This window comes from Hemicordylus capensis, chromosome 2, assembly GCF_027244095.1.
Source record: "Hemicordylus capensis ecotype Gifberg chromosome 2, rHemCap1.1.pri, whole genome shotgun sequence".
Lineage (NCBI taxonomy): Eukaryota > Metazoa > Chordata > Lepidosauria > Squamata > Cordylidae > Hemicordylus > Hemicordylus capensis.
This window is the reverse complement of record NC_069658.1, coordinates 121,328,786-121,351,711: the sequence shown is the minus strand read 5'-3', so window position 1 is coordinate 121,351,711 and position 22,926 is coordinate 121,328,786. Positions and strand designations below refer to the sequence as shown.

The 22,926-nt window shown below is 42.3% G+C and overlaps 2 protein-coding genes across 3 annotated transcripts in view; both read left to right on the top strand.

The window, feature by feature from the left end:
• The window catches only part of HAUS6 (HAUS augmin like complex subunit 6), a 32,429-nt gene extending 18,653 nt beyond the window's left edge, over positions 1–13,776 (top strand). Inside the window, exons 14-16 of one of the 2 annotated variants that reach the window (XM_053292026.1) lie at positions 1,030–1,212; positions 1,683–1,833; positions 11,521–13,776. In XM_053292026.1, the coding sequence (XP_053148001.1) occupies positions 1,030–1,212; positions 1,683–1,833; positions 11,521–12,464 (1,278 nt within the window). In that variant the 3' untranslated portion in view covers positions 12,465–13,776. Of the gene's footprint in view, positions 1–1,029; positions 1,213–1,682; positions 1,834–6,382; positions 8,077–11,520 lie in introns of those variants that run through there. The other variant, XM_053292027.1, reaches the window with a different exon arrangement.
• Positions 13,777–16,473: 2,697 nt separating this feature from the next.
• Positions 16,474–22,926, top strand: part of SAXO1 (stabilizer of axonemal microtubules 1) — a 49,090-nt gene continuing 42,637 nt past the window's right edge. Inside the window, exon 1 of the mRNA XM_053299715.1 lies at positions 16,474–16,729. Within this exon, the coding sequence (XP_053155690.1) occupies positions 16,662–16,729 (68 nt within the window). The 5' untranslated portion in view covers positions 16,474–16,661. The remainder of the gene's footprint in view (positions 16,730–22,926) is intronic.

Sequence of the window (22,926 nt, the reverse complement as noted above, 5' to 3'; positions counted from 1 at the left end):
GGAATATAGGAACCTGCATCATACTGAGTTAGAACATTGCTCCAACTAACTCCGTATTGTCTGTACTGAATAGCAGTGATTATCAAGATTTCTCAGGCATTCCTGGAAATGCCAGAGGTTCAACCTTGTAATCTCTTTTCTGTGCACAAAGCATGTGCTCTGCTAGCCTTTCTCCAGTGGCCTGTATTCAGATGCACATCAAAACTTTCCTATTTGTGCCTAAATTATATGCAACTAGAGTTGGATCATTGTGAAAGTCCTGCTGCATAGTATTGCTGGGCAATAATCACACCACCAAGATGGGAAGTATCAGGCTAGTTGGTAAGGCAACAGGAGTGCCTTCCTGCCTCTTTCTCTCTTCTACTCCCTTCCTAGTGAGGGCAATGGGAAGGCTTTGTTTACCCTTAGTGATGTCGTCATGCACCCAAATCTAGTTGGATAATTGATGCTGTCATGTTCTCCACATAATTTGTCTGTGATTGCACATGGAAGAAGTCTTGTCAACAAAAAAGGTTCCCAAATAGCACCAGGTAGGGCAACAAGAGATTGGGGTTATTTGTGAATGTTTCCACCCAGACCCTTGAATAGCAATGTTTGTAGCAAAAATCAAACCATATGAAATTTCATGTCATGATAGTGCAGAAGTTCATTTATATTTGTTCTTGGTGTACTTAAATACAATTGGTTGCCTATCCACTTTTATGCCACTACACACTGATGGGGTGTGTTGCTGATTTAAAGACAGTTTCGAGTAGCTACTGAATGGAACCTTGAAGATGATGACTTGAAAAATAACCTAATAATGCAACACAGTATGACAGACTTGTTGCTGTACCATGTAATCTCTGATTTACCAAGAAAGACTGGTTGTTCTTAACCTAATGGTAATGACAGCCCAAATTTTGCTTGTTACTTAGTAGCAGACTGTCGGCAAGGTCTATGAATCTGAAATGGTTGTGGTTAAAACTGTAATTAAATTATCTGTAAACCTGTCTTTGAGGACTAGTGTAAATTTTTATATTGTTCTAGGGATCAAATACTGAAACTCCCAAGAGGATACAGCATTCCAATTCTCAAATCTTAAAATACAAAGGAAGAAATCCTAGACCAACAGAAGCTTGGAATAAGAAGCAAATCAGTGTGGTTAGAACACCATCTTCAGTTAAAAGAGAAGATCCTCTTAAGAGAGCACGAGAGCAACTAGCTGAAGAGGTGAGGAATATTTTAATGTTGCTAACCATCCGCTGTAGCCACCTAATGGCACAGTGGGGAAGAAACTTGCCTAGCGAGCAAGAGGTTGCCAGTTTGAATCCCTGCTGGTACGTTTCGCATATAGAAAACTATAGAAAACTATATCAGGCATCAGCAATATAGGAAGATGCTGAAAGGCATCATCTCATACTGTGTGGGATATGGCAATGGTAAACCCCTCCTGGATTCTACCAAAGAAAACCACATGGGTCTGTGGTTGCCAGGAGTCGACTCCAACTCAATGGCACAACTGTACTTTAACCATCCACTATGCATAATAATGGAACACTGCCATACCTTGAATTTTTTTATACTCACATCACTTAATTCGGTAAGTGTAATATTGCCTTTTTTATACCACCATATTACGAGAATATGGCTTGTTTCTTTTTCAAGCATTTTGTGCTCTTTTTTTTTTTTTTTTTTTGCAGGTAGCAGATGTAGTGGCAGCTGATTTGCCCCAGCACAGTGGAGGAAAAGAAAAGGAGTTAGAGAGCCTAATTGACACCTTGATCTCCGATCCGTTCACAACTAGGAAACAGATTCCACGAACTCCAGAAAATCGCGAGAGTGCATGTTCGTGTGCGTATACAATATTTACATTTTAAAAATCCTTAAATGTGTATCATTTTGAGTATAAATTAAAGCTTCTGAGGGTATACTTCCTTGCAAATGCAGAAGTATATTTAATTACAATAACTTTTATCTAGATTGTGATCCGGTAACATTCATAAGTTCTGCGCCTGCGCAGAACACTTTGGGTAGAATTTGTTTGCTCCTTGTGGCAGTGCCCAGCCGCCCACTGCATTTGCCTTGCACTTACTCATATCGGCGGTTTGGTGCCTCATAGTTGAGTTTCTTTCTGACTGCCAATGCATTCAGTTCTTTGTTAGTTCTTGGCTCCTCAAAGTTATTTTATTGCTAAATTTATTGGTTTTGACTCAGACTGTAACTGGAATTGTTGTTGGACTACCCTTTGGAAACCTTAGTGTAACTTTTGTGTATGACTCAGACTGGATAAGATTATTCTTTATTTGACAGATGGTACCTCAGTGGTGTGATAGGAAGTGTATGACTAGGACTGGTAAAATTATCGATTTTTCAGAATGTCATTTGTGAACCCAATACCATGGGGAAAGACCACCTTTAAGAGCTGCACACGATGCAGGGGGATGATCCTTTCTATGGATGGCCATGACTGCTGTCTCTTATGACTGAGGGAAGGACAAAATGCCACTGCATGCTGTCTGCAGCTCGTTCTCGAAACAGACTGAAAAATAGGGCTGCACGTTTGCGGGTGACTCTGTTGGAAGAAGCATGGACATGGAGGGGTGTTTCTAGATCTCCTGAGGCTGTGATCGCAAGTTTGAAATAGGCATCAGGAACTGCAATGCAACCGCAGTCTAAATCGCTGATGCTGGGACCTTTGAAATCAAAGGACTCTCCTTTTTAAGGAGCCACGAGTCCCAGAGGGGCATTCATCTCGCCATCAAGAGGCGCTTCCTTGACATTGACGTTTCTAAGCTTCTTGAGCCAAGGTCTCAACAAGGAGGAGGATTTCTGACAGGCTTATTGCCTGTGGGTGGATGGGGTGACACGTCTACAAACTCCACCTCTGTGTGCCCAGCTGAGTACGCAGTTTAAAAAATGGAAGGCATATAATATGCATATGGAACTGGTCCAGAATGCAACACAGATGACTCCTCCTAGGATTGTGGAGATTCATATGAAACAAATTACTACTCAAATAACTCCACCAAGAGTATTGAATCAGGATGCTGCTATTCAAGTTACTGCTCCTGTTGTGTCCTTTTGCGACGTCCAGGTATCAGTCATATGGTCATAAACAAGGTGGCTACTGCCAGAGTAAAGGAGGGAATTCCAAAAACCCTTCCAGAAGTATAATAAAAAAAACCATACTACCAAAAAATAAAAAAAACCAGGGGGGCCATGGTAAAGCTCCCCAATAGTCTAAACAACATCTTTGATTGCTTAGTGAGCCCCACATGTATAACAACCGATGGGAGGGACAACACCCCCTTCCCTTACAGCTGTGACATCAACAACAGCAGTGATGTCTCCAATAAAAATATCAAACATCAGTGCCGGTCACATCAGACTGGCAAATTATGCTCAAGCATGACACCATATAATATCAGACCGATTATACCATCGAGTTCAAAACATTGTCAGTCTATCTGGGCATGAAATATACAATGGCGTTGATTGAGAAAGTGGAGACACTGCTAACGGGATGGGGGCATTCACTCAAGTCAAGTCAAGTTTATTTATGGTCATAGACCAAAATTTACATACATAATAATACACTTAATATAGTAATAATATTATTACTATATTACATGTATTATTATGTATGTAAATTTTGGTCTATGACTGTAAATAAACATGACTTGGGGCATTCACTCCATAATGGACCTATGGTGGCTGAAACCTGTATGTCATTGTGAGAAAACTTAATATGCTTATGTTGCAAGTTATCCTGCCTCTTCTACATGGGGAGGAATGGGTTGCAGCGTTGGACCTAAAGGATGCATATTTTCACATCGGCATACAGGAAAGTCACAGAAAGTATTGGAGGTTCATGATGGGCGAAAACATTTACCAGTACAATGCGCTACCCTTTGGACTGGCAACAGCACCAAGAGTATTTACCAAATGCATGACTGTGGTGGTGGCACACTTATGCACGCAGGGTGTGATGATTTTTCCTGCTCTCAATGACTGGCTTTTGACAGCAAAAACAAGAGTTACTTTCCCAGATAACTTGCATTACAATTCTCCTGGAAGGATTGGGCATCCAAATCAATTGGAAGAAGTCCCACTTAGTTCCCGTCAAAAGACTGTAATACATAGGTGTGGTTCTGGATATGGTTCAGCAGAGAGCCTTCCTGCCAGAAGACCGTGTTTTGAGGATTCGGAAATTGAGTCTAGCAATGCAATTGAGTCCGATGCAAAGGGCTCAGACAATTCAAGTGTTAATGGGTCTGATGACCACCTGCATGGCCACTCTCCTCTATGCCAGATTACGCATGCAGAAATGACACAAGTAGTACTTAGCAGCATTCCTACCGAAAATGGATAGCTAGAACCTTCCATCTTTGCATGCCAGACTCACTTCTGAATTTGCTGTTGTGGTGGACAAAAGACATAAACTTCAAGAGGGGACACCATTCAGAGTCGCGGTACTGGAAGTTTGTATAACATCAGATGCCTCTCTAACAGGCTGGGGGGCTCACATGTCAGACCTGGAGGCTCAAGGGCTCTGGAGCAATGCTCAAAAGGCTTTACATATACATTTCCTAGAGCCGCTTGCAGCTTTTCAGGCACTAAGTTCATGTCAAAAGCATCTGCTGGAGAAGACAGTTGAACCACAGATGGACAATACAACCGCTATAGCGTATGTGAACAAGCGAGGGATGGTGTCTCGCTCCTTCTGCAATCAGCCTTTTGCAAGCCAGCAAATATTGAACTGGTGTATACCACGGAAGATTCATCTGGTGGCAAAACACATAAAGAGGATAAACAACCTTGCGAATGCCTTGATCAGGTCTCACGTGCACACCACGAGTGGGAGATAAATATAAACTGCCTAGGACAACCTGCTGTGGATCTTTTCATGATGGACAATGCCAAATGCAGTCAATACAGCTCAAGGGCTGGTCTAGGACGGTGATGGAAGGGCGATGCATTCCAGTTCCAATGGACACACAGCTTATTCTATTTGTCCCCACCCCCCATTCACTGCTCAACAGGGTGGTGGCAAAGACTTTACAGGACAGCTCTGGTTGCATACTGATCACCCCATGGTGGCCAAGGCAACCTTGGTTTCAACAAGTACTTAGACTGTCAGCAGGGATACACGTACTGTTAAAGCAAACAATGGCTCTGCTCACCCAGGAGTACGGATGTCTGCTACATCCAAACCTGCAAACACGAAGGCTTACAGCGTGGTGGATAAACTTTTAGATAACATTTTGTTGAATGATAAAGCATCCACAAGAAAGAACTACAGTGTGAAATGGAAATGACTTAGAGCGCACGCTAGGGTGCAAGGCTTCAAAGCCAGGGATGCCTCCGTAAGGGGCATCTTGCATTACCTGACAACTTAAAGGCAGATGGCCTGGCAAATACTTTGCTGAGGGTACATTTGGCTGCCATTTCCTCCTTCCATGGAGGTGGTGATGGGACAAAAGTGTTCAGTCACCCTGATAGTAAAAGATTTTTTAAAGGGGCAAACAATCTGTACCCACTGGTTCATAGACCCATGGATAGATGGAGTCTTTCTCTGGTCCTATTGGCCCTAACAGAAGGGCCATTTGAAACCCTGACTATGGCAAAACATAAATTGGTGATGCTTAAGACAGTGTTTTTGATTGCTATTGCTACAGCAAAAAGGGTGAGATCACTGCTTTGCATATTGATGAGCAGTATACAAAGTATCACAGTGACAAGGTAGTGATGTGATTGGACCCGGAATTCAGGACAAAGATTGTTTCTGACTTCCACATGAATCAAGATAATATTCTACCCACCTTCTTCCAAAATCCAGAATTACGACTGGAAAAAACAATGCATAGCCTAGATGTGCAGCGTACTCTTCTGTTCTGTTTGTGGAGAGTGTCTGCAATTAGAAAAACAAAATGACTGTTAATCACTTATAAGCTGAAAGATGGGGGAAATCCAGCCTCAAGACAAAGGATCTCTCATTGGCTAGTAGAGACTATCTACCTGGCCTACAAGGTGAAAAAGGTAGATTCTCCTAAGGCAGTGAAGGCCCACTCTTCGAGGGTGTATGTGTCCTCGGCAGCACATTTGTCTGGAATTAATTTCAAACATATTTGTATAGCTGCAACGTGGGCATCGGAAGAGACCTTTATGAAGCACTATGCAGTGGACCTTTGCTCAGCAGCAGCTAATTTTGGGAGGGGTATACTCAAGCGAGGTTTGCAGCAGCTGCATGCTTCCTACTCCGGGAAAAGTGAAGCTCATGAGTCACCCATTTTTATGGATGTTACCAGTTCACAACCAAGATAAACAGATTGCTTACTGTAACAGATGACCTGGTAGTGATCCGGTAACATTCATAAAACCCTCCCATCCATCCCTGCAGCAGATACTGCAAGCAAAATGATCCCTGTCTACACATTTAAAGAGAAGGCTGCATTCGAGCGGCCATCAAACTGCACTATGAGGTGCCAAACTGCCAATATGAGCAAGTGCAAGCCGTGCACGGTGGGTGGGTGGTTGGCGGATCACTACCAGATCACCTGTTACAGGTAAGCAACCCGTTTATCAGGAGCGGGTGGAATGGGTTCTGCACATGTAGATTTTCAGCCATAGTACAAATCAGCAAATCCCACTGCCTGCCAAATGAAAAGCTGACCTGTCAGTACATATAGTTCCACCTGAACAATATTTTGTCCTTCAGTACTATCTGGCAGTTTCTAAAAGGGGTGGCTGATCAGCTTCAACTAGAGGTGTGCACGGAATGGGTTTTGCATTCCTTTCCAAGTTCGGCTTGGTACACTTATGTGACCGGCAAGATCCATCTGCTGGGCGTTCTGGGTTTTTTTTGGAAGGAATGGGCAAGGTGAATGAGGTGTCCCACTGCTTGCTTGAAGGATGCCCACCTTGAGAAATGTTGGGCTTCTAGGTGTGTGATGTCCAGTGACCTGTGTTTTCTGGACTTTCACTTCAGGACAGACCTCTGCATCGTTTTGTGGGTTAATCAGATCACAAAGGGTTCTCTGAGAGGGCTGGGCATGATCTGGAATTTAGAGGAACTGGTCCTTTCAACCTCATGGACTGTGCTAACTGGTCTGATATGGCCTGTGGGCTTGATATGCTGGATTCTGGTTGCGTTCCAAGCTTGGAACAGAATGCAAAATGGCCCAAATGTTCTGACTGAAACACTGGGGTGACCTGGTGTTTTGACAGAACAAGACCATTCAGTTGGGAATGTTCCAAGTGCTCTGACCTTTTTTTTTTTTTAAATTAAACTAGTGAGGGTAGCGCTGGGAGGAGGCAAGAGGTATCTTTTTAACATTACACGAATCAAAGCTCTTACCAGCGGTACTGCCGGCACTGCAAGCCACCATGGCGCTTGAACCAGCATTCTGTGTCTCCCCAGAGCTCATTTGGCCTCTGCATGTGGAGACCCACTGCCATGCAGTATGCTGGCTGAAGCAGGACCTACTTTTTCGAGCTGTTCTGAGTTCAGAACATTACATAGGAATATAGGAAGCTGCCATATACTGAGTCAGACCATAGGTCCATCTCGCTCAGTATTGTCTACATAGACTGGCAGCGGATTCTCCAAGGTTGCAGGCAGGAAACTCTCTCAGCCCTATCTTGGAGATGCCAGGGAAGGAACTTGGAGCCTAGATTCATTCAGACATTCAAAGCAGCTCGTTCAGAGCTTGGAACATTGTGCACATACCTACCTTCAACTGTACGTAGATTCCTATCTGTGTGTATTTTGTGATTTATTGATTTTACAGGACCATCCTATAACATGTTGTTGGACCCCATGATCAACATACTGGGAGTGCACTTTTTTAAAAAGAGAGGAAGCTTCAAGCTCTTATGGCTTCAAAAATAGGCCTGACACTTTGAAGTCTATAGTTGGTGAATTCTAAGTCCTTGGGATGGAGAGGGAAGATTTTTCCAGTGGTCAGTTTGGCTGTTTAAACCCGTTAAACTAGTTCTTGCATTTGCCAAACTACCAGTTTTATGAGTAGCTGCTGGAGCATTTAGGAGCCTCTCAAAAGCCCTTTTGGGGGCCAATAATTGCATCATAAAGTAAATGTACACTGAGGGAAATAAGTATTTGATCCCCTGCTGATTTTGTCCGTTTGCCCTCTGACACAGAAATGACCAGGCTGTAATTGGAATGGTAGGTTTATTGTAGCTGTGAGAGACAGAATAACAACAAACAAACCCTCAAAAGCCCAGTGCCCAAAAGTCAGCGATGGATTTGCATTGTAGTGAGGGAAATAAGTATTCGATCCCCTATCAATGAGCAAGATTTCAGGCTCCCAGGTGTCTTTTCACTATATGCAGGTAACGAGCTGAGATGAGGAACACCCTCTGTAAGGGAGTGCTCCTAATCCCAGCTTGTTACAGTACCTGTATAAAAGACACCTGTCCATAGAAGCAAGCAATCACTCAGCTTCCAAACTCACCAACATGCCCAAGACCAAATTGCTGTCGAAGGATGTCAGGGACAAGGTTGTAGACCTGCACAAGGCTGGACTGGGCTACAAGACTGTCGCCAAGCAGCTTGGTGAGAAGGTGACTACAGTTGGCACGATAACTCGCAAATGGAAGAAACACAAAATAACTGTCAATCTCCCTCAGTCTGGGGCTCCATGCAAGATCTCACCTCGTGGAGTTGCAATGATCATGAGAACGGTGACAAAGCAGCCCAGAACTACATGGGGGGAACTTGTCAATGATCTCAGGGCAGCTGGAACCATAGTCACCAAGAAAACAATTGGTAACACACTACGCCGTGAAGGACTGAAATCTTGCAGTGCCCACAAGGTCCCCCTGCTCAAGGCAGCACATGTACAGGCCCGTCTGCAGTTTGCCAATGCACATCTGAATGATCCAGAGGAGAACTGGGCGAAAGTGTTGTGGTCAGATGAGACCAAAATCGAGCTCTTTGGCATCAACTTAACTCGCCGTGTGTGGAGGAGGAGGAATGCTACCTATGAGCCCAAGAACACCATCCCCACCATCAAACATGGAGGTGGACACATTATGCTTTGGGGGTGTTTTTCTGCTAAGGGGACAGGACACCTTCACCGCATCGAAGGGACGATGAACGGGACCATGTACCGTCAGATCTTGGGTGAGCACCTCCTTCCCTCAGCCAGGGCATTGAGAATGGGTCGTGGATGGGTATTCCAGCATGACAGTGACCCAAAACACACAGCCAAGGCAACAAAGGAGTGGCTCAGAAGAAGCACATGAAGGTCCTGGAGTGGCCCAGCCAGTCTCCAGACCTTAATCCCATAGAAAATCTGTGGAGGGAGCTGAAGGTTCAGGTTGCCAAACATCAGCCTCGAAACCTTTCTGACTTGGAGAGGATCTGCAAAGAGGAGTGGGACAACATCCCTCCTGGGTTGTGTGCAAACCTGGTGGCCAACTACAAGAAATGTCTGACCTCTGTGATTGCCAGCAAGGGTTTTGCCACCAAGTACTAAGACATCTTTTGTGAAGGGATTGAATACTTATTTCCCTCACTACAATGCAAATCCATCGCTGACTTTTGGGCACTGGGCTTTTGAGGGTTTGTTTGTTGTTGTTCTGTCTCTCACAGCTACAATAAACCTACCATTCCAATTATAGCCTGGTCATTTCTGTGTCAGAGGGCAAACGGACAAAATCAGCAGGGGATCAAATACTTATTTCCCTCACTGTATGAAACAAGCAGTATCTGTTGGGGAATAGTGTACATAATTCCAAACTGTCCAATCATGGGTGCTTAACACTTTTTGGAGGAGTCTGAAAGGGGTTAATGGGGGCCATTAATTTCTATGTAAGGTACATATGAAATTGTGCCTTAATACAGTTGGAGAGCTGGTCTTATGGTAGCAAGTATTACTTGTCCCCTTAGCTAAGCAGGGTCTGCCCTGGTTGTATATGAATGGGAGACTTGATGTGTAATCATTGTAAGATATTCCCCTCAGGGGATGGAGCCATTCTGGGAAGAGCAAAAAAGGTTTCATGTTCCTTCCCTGGCTTCTCCGAGACAGGGCTGAGAGAGATTCCTGTCTGCAACCTTGGAGAGAAGCTGCTGTCAGTCTGTGAAGACAATACGGGGCTAGATGGACCAATGGTTTGACTTAGTATATGGCAGCTTCCTGTGTTCCTATGAGATACAAATTAATATGGCTGAAATTAATACCATTTGGTAGAGAAAACTGGACCGATACCAAATTGGACCATTTAATGTGCTCAGGGCCATAACAATTTCCACTGTACTGAACTGCGAATATGCACTTGCATATTGACTTTATTGCTAAAAGTTTATAATTCCAACAAGCTGTTCTAGTAAGAACTAATCTGCCTACTTTCCTTTAACTATCCCTACAACTGGACTAAATTTGGTTCAAATGGTTAGGTGGTCCACAAGTTAGACCTCTTGTGCCTCAAACATTCATGTGTCCACCATTTTGGATTGGTGTGGATGACATCATCACAAACTACACAATTGGGGCATTCCTATGTGTCCCTACAGCTGTAGCAAATTTGGTTCAAAACCTTTAGGCAGTTCACAGGTTGGCCCACTTGTGCCTTCAAAGTTACATGTCCACCATCTTGAATTGGAGTGGGTGACATCACAAACTACACAGTTGAGGGGTCCCTACAACTGTACCCAATTTTGTTCATATTGGTCCAGACATTTCAAAGTTGATAGGTGGGGACATGCACACAGAATGCCTGGAAAGTAGGCTAAAAATGATGTGCATATTTTTAGTTCAGTACAGTGGAAATTGTTATGGCCCTGAGCACATTAAATGGTCTGAATTGGGACTAGCCCCATGTAAAGCAGTATGATTACACATTTTAAGATGCAGAAAGGTGAACTCTACCAAATGGTATCAGTTTCAGCCATATACCTTACGATGTAATTAATCGCCCCATTACCTTTTTTCAAAAGGGTCTGAAAGGGGTTAATCCCCAACAAATTTAGTTAGATCGGACAGTTTGGAATTATGTACTCTATTCCCAAGAGATACTGCTTCTCATCTATGTATATTACAGTGTTATGGCCCTGAAGGGATTGAGGGGTGGGGAGGCTACCACCCTCCTAAACGGGCCAGTAGCCATTCATAAGACTGGCAGTTGGGAAATGCCAGAACTAGTTTAACATGTCTAGATAGCCAAACTTTCTGTACCATATGATGTAAGTATTTTGACTACCTTGGACTATCCTTTGCATGACTAGCAAGCAGAACAAGCGAATTTCATCAGTTAGGCAGACTTTTTTAAACAGCATAGATCATGTATAGCCTAGCAATCCTAATTACTTTGTTTCCCTGATCCTTGACTGTCTAGTCACACTTAAGTAACTGGCATTATTGGCTGGTGTGTGTGGCTGAAGGTAGTTGCTATAGTGTTTTCTGTACTAACTGGTTTTGAAGGTCACACTTCATTTTTATCACAATAAGTTTATTGCATGCATGGAGAATGGGATGCAATGTGTTTGACCTTTTCTTGATTTTGATTCCATTTTAGTTACCGAAACTAGAAGCTCTTGGAACAAGCAAACTGCACCTGAAGAATCTTCTAGTGTAAAACTGCATCATAGTGAAACAAAAGACAGACCACAGTATACAGCCCCTGCATTAAAAAACCAAATAGATTCAAGTATGGCATGCTTTATGTCTTCATGCATGTCTGATAAGTCTCCTTTCCTTGAATGGAAATCTCCATTTAAATACCAACAGGTGGCTACTAGTCCCAGTGAACTGTTCACCCAGCAGGCAGCTGTTGAGCCGCTGAATAATAATATGTATTGCAAGGAAGGATTAATGTGCATTGCTCCAAACAAATCTGTAACAGAAAATCCAGAATTAGTCTCAAAGACTGTAAATAAAAGTGTGAGTGAACTGGACTTTGAACCAGGGGAGGGTATTGCAATAGAGAGCCTGGCCACTTGTCTTGGTCAAAATTCTTCAATGTGTACAACTCTGTCATGGGATGCTTCTCGGATGGTAAGTGGCATCAGTTCTGATAGCCATGAAATTATCCAACTGGGCATACTTCAGGAAAATCTCGATGGTGAACGGGAATCTATCAATTTTAATAGTTCTAATGTAAATGTTAATCAAGCTAACACTGAAGAAAATAACTCAAGAGACTGCAAAACTTTTTCAGACTCTGTGGTGGGAAGTGAACACAAACTGGATTTCCAGTCAATTCAGCGCCGATATGAAGCATTGAAAAGGACTGTGCTTGAAAACAAAGACTCATTGTCTTCAAGAAAGCAAATCCCAAGGTGCAGATCAGAATTTAGCCTCACTCCTGTGAACCTGGAAACAAAAGATGTTCTTAGTTTTTTAGGAAAGCCGTATGCATCAGATGCAGAACTTGTCAAGACACCATCACGCATAACTCTTCTTGAAAGGGAAGTTGATCTTTCCGCTCTAGGTGCATTTTCTCCAGTACAACCAAGATAGCGGTCAGGCACACAGGATCATGGAGATGTTTTTCATAAACGGAAGCGTTAGTACATGTCTGATCTTGCAGATAGTAATGCATCCTAGACCTCTGTAGGCGGAGCTCAGTATTCCTCTGATAGCAGACTACAGCCATAGCCCTGTCTGATGCTTAACATAGAGTTTTCAGGTGGCAAATGGGAAGTAACGAATAGTATTCTAATGCTGAAAATTGGGAAAGGTTCAATAGTCAATTTAATGTAATACACTTGTGAATAAAAATAATCACATTCCACTTAACAAAATTGCACACAGAGGCTTTTTATGTAAATCAACTGACCATCACAAAAAACTCATTTGCTATATGCTAACAGCTCGGCATTCTAATTTCATATTAATATCAACATACTATGGATAGCTTGCTCTTAACTAATGCTAAGCCTGTCTGTAATACAATATTCTTCTATTCTGATCAAGAGAGCCTGAGGAACTGGGACCATTTGAGATGAGACACGAGCATTGGATTTTAAATGGTGGAGACTGCAGTAAAAGTCTTATCTATACATAACATTTTAAATTTGATTTTGGAAGATAAAGCAAGATTTAACTTTTTAGCACAGCTTTCTAATGAAAGTATTCTTGTAAATGCCTATTCATTTCAATGTTTTCCCTGCTTGGGAAATGTAAAGAAGCTAGAAATAGTTCGGTTAGTTGCAAATGTGAGTTTTCAGCTCGCTCTCTGGCTTTTGTTCTTTATGTTTATCTTTCCAAATAGATTATTATAGAGAATTAAGCTTCCTGTTGTCTTAATCACCCATTCTCCCATAATCTCTGAAGCCCTATATGCTGCTTTACAACAGAATGTAAAACTTGTACAGACAGACATGGAGTAAAACTAGGGAGGTGATTGTGTATTCAGTTTTTTTATTCACTTCAATCCAGTTTGTGTGCCTTAGTCTAGAGCAGTGGTTACCAGCAAGGATTCCTCTAGATGTTGATGAACTACAACTCGTGGCAATCAGCTACAATTTATTATGGCTGAGAGTTGTTGTTCAGCAACATCTGGAGGAACCCTGGTTAGGAAGCCCTGCTTTAGAGCAAGGTTACTATTCCAAGTTGGTAGAGGACAGTGCTGCAGAACATGGGGTACTGTGTAAAAACTCAAATGGGGAGCTTGCTTTGTGAGAAATCATTTGCCTAACATTCAGTGAAAAAAATGAGCTAGATCTTTCTAACTTATATCTTGTTTAAAATGTTTTGTCTGAAAATATTTATTAGTGTTTCATTTGTTTTTTAAAGATGGGTTTCGTATAATAAACTTCTCTCACCGAAATCGTCTGACTTTATCTAACCTCCAGCTGTCTCTTTTCTGAAGCTTATTCAGGTTTGTGGAGGAAGAGACTCAACTTAACCTGTCAACTTATTTTTCTTCCCTTGGCTGGTGCTCTCTTCCCACTGCCCACCACTCACTAAATGGAAGTGGGCTGGTCATGTGACACTTGTGTCAGAAGTGGAAAACTACTGCTTCAGTAGCAGCTTCATGAGATTAAGGAGCTTGTTTGATGGTTCCAGCAATCAATTACCAACTTCAGTGTAATCCTACATGGACTCTACTAGGAATTCATTGCACTGATTACACAAAGAGGACACTAAGCTGCAAAATCAAGTAGCTGCTTGTAATGTATGATTTGGACCTTGACTGTCAGTCTTTGGGGTAGTTCATGACAGGAAGGACCTAATGCTTGGTAAACAAATTTTCTTTTACCCCTTGCTTCCAACTTGCTGCATTAGACCAAAGGCTTCATGGAGGGAGGGAGGTCAAGTGCCAAATGGAATTGTAAGCGTAATCCTGCAGATTTCCTAGCATCAGGTTGACATCCCTGTTGAAATTCTTGGCATGTCTTTATTTTCAGACATCCACAGCCTGCCATGGCACAAAGAAGGTGGGTCTTCAGCTTTTAATGGTCTAGTGGTTTTTAATGTCCTACTTAGGTCAAGTTCTTCATCCCCCAGAATTGCCCTGAGGCCTTTATCATGTGTTGAGTATGCTGAGGGTTTCAGAAGGGTGAGTCTTCAGATTTTGATGAAATCACACAGGGCCCCAAGCCTTGCTCCCCCAAACATAAACTGATTTGCAGGAGCTGTTAACTTTAGCACACCTGTGTGATTTATTTGAAATCAGGACTCCTCCTTCTGAACATGCACCTCTGCCTGCTCCCTTGTTGTGTGGTCAGGACCCTGGAGTAATCTAAGGAAACTTGGCTCTCCAAAATGCTGACAGATGTTGAGGTATGGGGAGACTGATTTTTGAGTGTATATGTGTGAGGAAACATCGGGGGGCCATTTTCACCCACCCTCAAAAACATAAAGGTGCTATTCTGCATATACTGTCCTATCAACAAGCACTGATATCGTTGCCTGCATTTCTACTCCCAACAGTGTGAAGAATATGAACTTCATTTTGACTGTTGCTTAGCTGTGGCAGTTTACCTCTGTAGATTGATATCCAATCCTTAGTGGAGCATACCTGCTCCTCCCACCCCCACCCCCTTTTCCTGCTGTGAGAACAATATGGAGACTTCCCTGGCAGTAGTCATTCAGTGGCTTCAATGTGATGGCTGTCTGCTTGTGAAGCACATTGGTTTAAATTCCAGTCTATATTGGCATCCCACATTTATGATGTTGTTTCCTGAGACCCCAAACAATTTCCATGTAGTTGGCATGGCAGGAAGGGAGTTGAGAATGACTGCTCTGCAAGACATTAATTGATCTCTTAATCACAGTTAATTGAGTTTTTGTTAAAATTGTCAGGGAGATCGTAGGCCACAAGGGAAAGTTTATGAATCCACATCCCTCTTGGTTCTGCTGATTTTACTTAGCTAGTGTACCTTATACTGCAGCAGATTTTGATGAAATTACACTTGTTGCTTGTTAAAACTATGTTTCCATTTACAAATGGTTAGCAATCTAAAACTTGATGGCAGGGATCTCAAACTGTGGTCCTTCAGGTGGTGTTGAACTTCAAGTCACCCCAGTAGCCAGGGGTGATGGGAGCTGTAGGCTAACATCTGCAAGAGGGCTGGAGTTTGAAACCCCGGTGGCTTCAAAGTTCAGGCATATGTACAAAGTTGTCATGGAGTAATCAGAGGGTAGTTTGTTATCCTTGACTCCATTCTGTGCTATTATTTGATTTGCTGAAATCATAAATATTCTACCTCTTATTTAAAGAAAAAGTTTCTAGCCCTCATGGCTGCGAAAAAGGTGCCCCAGATGCTACAGAATCAGAAACAAAGCACATAATTAAAAATTGTCACTTATTTCTCTTGCCTTCTATATGTGAAGTTCATATCTCCACATGTAACCATTCCCAAATAAAAATACTGCCAAGCAATGTGGCCAACTGTGTTTGCTCTGTATGCATCCAGAATATTTATATAAATGTGGAAATTGTCTGTAGTCTCATAGCTCATGAGTGTAGTGTGATCCACTCTGTTCTGACATGCACGATGGCATAGCCTAGTGATTAAAGTGTGCCATTGAGTTGGTTTTTACTCCTGGTGCCCACAGAACCCTGTAGTTTTCTTTGGTAGAATACAGGAGGGGCTTATCATTGTTTCCTCCTACACAGTATAAGATGATGCCTTTCAGCATATCGCTGCTGCCCGATATAGTACCAGCGGGGATTTGAACCAGCAACCTTCTACTTATTAGTCAAGCATTTCCCAGCTGTGGCACTTAAGGTGGCTAGCCTAAGTGATTGCCTAACCTAAATTCAGCTGGTTGTAAATTTATACATGAATTTATTTATTTATTATTTATTTGATTTCTATACCACCCTTCCAAAAGTGGCTCAATTGAATTTCCCTTCCATTGGCTGTGTGCGCACTAACTACATTGAGTCCTCTTTTGGCAGTATTGCTGCTTGCATGGTTCAGGTCTACATCGGTGACTTCACAAAGGATTTCCTGGTGACAAGCCCAAGAGGTTATTATGAGCCCCCCCCTCCAGCCCTATGCAAGGGAAAGTGGGGTTAGTAGAGGCCTAGATAGCATTAAGCTTAGAGGAAAAGATAACTGCTACTCCAGACTAGCTGGGATGTGCAGAATACCTTCTTCCGCTGCCATCTGCTGCAGTGAGATCCATAATAGCTAGCCTATCGCTTCTTTCTTTGAGACCACTGATTAAACAGAGGACTACAACCAGCCCTACTGCACCATCATGTCTTCTCCAGCGACTGTAGGTCTCTCCCCAACTAGAAAATGTATATGCGAGATCTGCAACTGTGGGTATGTATGTGAGCCAGCGGGATCCATGAGCCATAAGCTGGTTTGCAAAATCATTTTTTTCCTAGGATATATCTGCATGACTGTTGGTAATCGCTTGGTTTTTGTGTGCAGTGGTTTTCACAGGAGGAGAGATGATCCATGTTTCTTCATGGCCTCTGTAGTCTGAGCTGTGGGGCCAGCCAGAGTTCCAATGGCTGCAGCACAATGCATGAATTTGTGTTCAGGATCATCACATAGCAGTTTTCTTCCATCAGATGGAGGCTTAATTTATTGTGCTTCGATCTCACACATCCTTTACAAACCTCAGCAGCTTTCATAGGTGCTTCCAGCGGCCTCCATCCAGGCACTGAACAGGTCCACACTTCAGCAGTGCTTCTGCATTCCCAGGTGCAGAAGCATGCAGAGCATCCTAGATGCTCTCAGTTCACTCACTGGACCTAGCTCTGCACTTTTTGCACAGGGTACATGGAACTGATTTGTCTGAAAAGGTCCTTCTTACAATGGATTTTTTGATGCCACTATGTCAGAAGGCAAGATGCATCAATAACTGCACAGACAACTGAGCTCCATGTAGATCCCATAATTACATGCCACGAGGCAGTAAGTATTAAGTCATTGCATAGTGGGCCCTATACACCCCTACCCTCACTGAATATCTGCAGGAGGAATGGCTTCCACCTCCTAATAAAGAATCTACTTTGCTTGGGGTGGCTGCTGGGAAAGGCTGTTAATTGTTTACCATGCCCATGTCTCCTTTGTACAGTCTTGTACATCACGTGGCCAGAGGTCTTCTCTTATTACTCCTGGGGGTGGGGGTGGGGGGAACACTTGGAAAGTGGCATCTTAAGTAGCATTATAGGATGAGTGTTTACACAAAATGTCTATTATGACTTGTAATATATACATTCAAGTTAAGGGGTTTAGTTATTTGCCACAGAATGTACAATATTTACTTGTAGGCATTATGTTTATTTTTGTACAAACACAGATGGGAAAATGAGACATCTTTGTTTTATCGTGTTGCCTCCTAGAGACTAAATGAGATGGATTGATTCTACATATATAATTATCCATCAAATATCAGTATGAAGCAAGGTTTCCTTTAAAAATGGTGCCGAGTCAGTAAAAATGAACACGAAGAGGGCATATTCCGTCTCTTGGGGCTGCTTTTTAGCTTCTCTTAGCTGTTGTTATGACATGTAGGGCATGTACGCGGAGGGAACTTTACAGCGAGAGCTCAGCTGGTGTGGATGGGAGAACGATACAAAGGGGAAGCAGCAAGATTGAACGGCAATTACAATATACATTCTCATTGGGGGAGTCAAATAGAATAGGTATCTAATTGTAACACTAGCAAACCAAATTGTTAACATGCCAAATTTCAATAGACTAAACTCGCTTGAATGTATAACAACACAGAAAGGCAATATATTCAATAACACCCATTGAGATGAATGGAACAACCATAGAATTCTAAAAGATGCTACTCCTAATGAGTCTCCTTGGTATTAAATTAGCTGTTTAATGTGGCAGTGCTATGAAGGGGTGGTTTTATGGGCAGGCTGGGAGTTAATTGACACAGAGAACATGTCAGAAAACATGAATTGGAAACGGAGGGGATAGGCAAAATGCATTGATGCAATGCAGCCGTATTTCAGGTGAATCAGGTGGTTTAAATTAACAGCCACTGTATGCAGCATGAAGAGTGTGGACCCTAACCCTAACCCTAACCCTAGACCTTGTGAGAAGATGAGCTAGGATCTTGCTTTTAGTAGAATTTGAGTAAATAGAAGGAAGAGTCTAGATGGACATTTCTGGAGGGTTGAAGCCAATCTTTGAGTGCAGCTGGAGAAACCTATTCCCAATATGGCTCTCCACTATGCTATGTGTTTGTCAGGCAGTGACAGCATCTAGGTGATCTCTTGCTCCCACAGAGACAGTGGCTGATAAACCAAATCGTCTTCACCACTGATCACCAATGCATAGGTCAGGTAAAGGTAAAGTGTGCTGATAGGTCAGAGACAAATGAATGAAGGGACTCCCAGGGGCCCTGCTTTACTGATTAAAAGAAATAATAGAAAAAGAGGGAGAGGAATCCCCGTTCTACCATGGACAATTTTGGGAGGGGGCTATATTTACCTGTCTTGTGCTGGTGAAATGAGATGGCTGATTCTCCTGGTGAGGGGAAACCCCAGGCAACTGGGTTCTTGGCTTGCAAGGAATGGAGGAGCCCAAAAATAGTGATTTAAAATTAGTGATTCCAGCTTACAGATTATCATCTTGAGAATCTCTAGAACTCACCTGCAGAATGTGCTCTTTCTTTCTGGGTTTTCAGTGAGGTGGATAGTTGGGTTAACAAAAAGTGGGCAACCTCAATCCTTGGAAATGGAGAGGTGAAGTTGGGTGAATGCTAGATATGTGAACCTTGCTGAACTGTTCTGAATGGTGCTGTACTGTTCTTGTGGGTGGGATTGTCCAAAATACGAATTCTAAGATTGCTCAGTGGAGGAAATTCTTTATTGGTGATCAACTTTCATTTCCTGAATAAGGTTCCATAGCATATGTATACCAAGCCTAGTCAATTTCCATTTAAGGCCTTCCCATGTCATTTGGGTCACTCAGACTTGTTCAGCCCTTTTGTTGTTAAGATTCATTTGTCTTGCATTCTTTTGCCAATTGTCTTATTCTGATTGGTCTCTGGTCATGCCAGTGTGGACCTGAAAAGGTTCTGGTGCTGCTTTGGAGATATACAAGCATATAGTTTGGGCTGAAAAGGGGGTTACTCTTAATACTGTTTCCCACAATTATTTAGTTTTTATTTTAGATATTAAACTCATGCACTTTGAGTGCAATGCAGCAGGCCACTTCCAGCCTCAGAGGCAAGATGCCTCTAAATACCAGTTGCAGGGGAGTAACAGCAGGAGAGAGGGCATGCCCTCAGCTCTTGTCTGTGGGCTTCCCAGAGGCATCTGATGGGCCACTGTGCAAATAGGATGCTGGACTAGATGGGCTTTGGGCCTGATCCAGCAGGGCTGTTTTTATTTTATTTAATTTATATACTGCCTGATTCCAAAGGCTCTAGGCAGTTTACAAAAATAAACACAATAAAAACAGAATAAAGCAAATTATTAAACATTTAACATTTAAAACATACAAAGATTACCACAATTAAAACATTTAAACAGCAATTAAGAAAGAGCATAAAGAAAAGTGTTTTATGGAGAAATTGAAACCAAAAACATTTTGTTTTAAAGCTTATATTTAGCCTTTACTGAGCAAGCCTTCTCGTAATCAAGTCCATCCACTTTGCTGCTGGTTGTCCTCTTCTTCTCTTTCTTTCAACCTTCCCCAGCATTATGGACTTCTCAAGGGAGCTGGATCTTCACATAATGTGTCCAAAGTATGATAGTTTGAGCCTGGTCATTTGTGCCATGAGTGAAAATCCTGGATTGATTTGTTCTATGATCCATTTATTTGTTTCCTGGCTGTCCTTGGTATCCTCAAAAGGCTTCTCCAGCTCCAAAGTTCAAAAGCGTCAATGCTTTTTCTATCTTGCTTCTTCAAAGTACAGCTTTCACATTCATAGAATGTCATGGGAAAAACCATTGTCCGAACGATTCTAATCTTTGTAGGTATAGTCACGTCATGGCATCCAAATATCCTTTCCTTCAGTGCAACCCTACCAAGTGCTAGTCTGCGGCATATTTCTTGACTGCTGGATCCTTTACTGTTGATGGTCGATCCTAAAAGGCAGAAGCTGTCCACCACTTCAGTGTCTTCATTATCAGTTCTGAGGCTGGCTGCTGTACCCGTTGTCATTAGTTTAGTCTTCTTTACATTTAGACATAATCCCATTTTTTTCACTGATTCTTCTTCAGTTGCCTGTCATATTTCTGTATCTATTCCATCAATCCCTGTAGCCTTCCAACTTGGTAATAACCAGAGTGCTGATATAACTCCATCTTCCCATACTAGAGGTTCCTGCAAGTAGGGAATATCTTCTAGAGTATCTTGGATGTTGAAGTCCATGCTGTACAGATTTTCAGTATACTTCTTCCATATCTGTTTGATCTTCTCTGAATGTTACTGTCTGTCTTCTGGCATCCCTTAACATACCAATTCGAGGTTGGAACCTCCTTCTGAGATCAGAGATCTTTTGGAAAACTTTCCTCCTCGCCCCCACCCCCCACGTCTCTTTCTATTATTCTCAAGGTCTTTACAGATGTCATTGTAGTGCTGCTCCTTGTCTCTTCTAACAGTTTTCTGAAATTCCCTACTAAGTTCCTTCATGAGGTCTTTATCTTTCTTGACTTTGGCTTTTCTCCTCTTCTTGGCAATTTCACTTTCTGTTCTGACATCCATTTTGCTTTCTTCTGTTTCTTGATATTTGGCAGTCTCTTTTCACATTTGTCCTTAACAACATCTTTGATTTCATTCCACAGTTCCTCTGGTTCCCTTTCAATGAAGTTCAGAACTTCAGAGTGGTTCCTGATGTTCTCCTTGGAAATGATGGTTACATTCTTAAGATCATATCATGGAAACTGGAAAGCTTTGTTTTTCTGCTTTAGCTTGACTTGGAACTTGCACATGAGCAGTTCATGATCTGTTTCACAATTGGCCCCTGGCCATGTTTTTGCTGTTATAATCTGGTGATGTCCATGTGTATAGGCGCCGCTTTGGTTGTTTGAAGAATGTGTTAGTAATGAAAAGTTCATTGGATTGGCAGAAACTAATAAGTTGTCGTTCTGCTTCACTTCTGTTTCCTAGGCCATACAGTTCAACTGTTTTCCTTCTTACCATTTCCAACTTTGGCATTCCAGTCTCCAACCACCAGAACCCTGCCAAATTTGAGGGTAGGCTATCTAATACTAAGAATCTGTTCCAGAGGAATTAAGCAAAAAACAAAACCCAGCACATAGCAAATAGTATTTTTTTTCTAGATAAGAACCCCTGCTAACTAGGCAAAGTGGCACTTTCCCAGTAATTGCTTATATTTAGCAGGGGGAGAGCATGATGTTGTTCCAGCATGGTGTCTTTTCCTCTGTCTTGTGACTCCCTTTGAGACAGGAAACAATTCACACCCCCATTGCTCTGCTCTGTAAACCACTTTGTGAGCAAGTTAAGCATAGCCTAACATGTCCCTTTTTTTCCAGTGGCACTACTTTGAGTAATTTTTTTTCATCTCAGCCATTGCAAATAAGTATGTGAATCTCCCTCTCGATTTTTTTTTTTTTAGAAGCTGTGAAAAATTAAAGTACTAAATGCCTGTGTGTTGAGGCAACTATAAAATTCTGCCTCTTAATGACATACTGAATTTTTCATTATTATATTTAGGAGATTCTTATAGAGAGATGTCTTCTTCATTAATGGCACTGAATCCTCACCTACCTTCTCATCACTTTAGTTGCAATTTACTCAGTCTTAAAGCACTGACTGCATGACTAACAGCCTCCATAGCATGGCCACAAGCAGCCTTATCAGAGTTCTGCGATCTGCTTCCCAGATTATAGTAAGTTAGTTTTCTTTATGGTCTTAGAAAAGCAAAGCAAAAACCAGTAAATACAACAAAACAATACAGTAAACTCAATGCTCTCAACTGACACAAATAAAGGACAATTTGAAATCCCCTGCTAACTGACCCCCCTAGAAATCCCCTGCTAACTAAGCAAAGATGCACCTTTTAAAAGTGGTGATTCTCTTTATTTAGCAGGGGGAGAGCAACTGGCCCTATCCAACCCTAGCACAGCATCCCTCCAGTGGCTGTTGCTGGTCTTTCTTATGTTTCTTTTTAGACTGTGAGCCCTTTGGGGATGTGGAGCCATTCTATTTATGTATGTATGTATGTATGTATGTAAATACTTTTCGGAACTTTGGTTGAAAAGTGGTATATAAATATTCATTGTATTGTATTTGCCCCCAGATTATAAGATCATATATAGAGGGGCTACTTTGGGAGAATAACAGATCCCTCCGGGGAAGGGCTGTAGCTCAGTGGTAGAATGCATGTTCTGTGCACAGCAAGTCCTAAATTGAGTCCCTGGTATCTCCAGGTGGGTCTGCAAGCCTGTAGGGCCATGGCCAGTCAGCATAGACAATACTGAACCAGATGGTCTGACTCCGTGTATGGCAGCTTCACGTCTTCATAACTAGGCTGATTGCTAATAAGAAAGCACATCACTTTCCCACGTAAGTCTCTG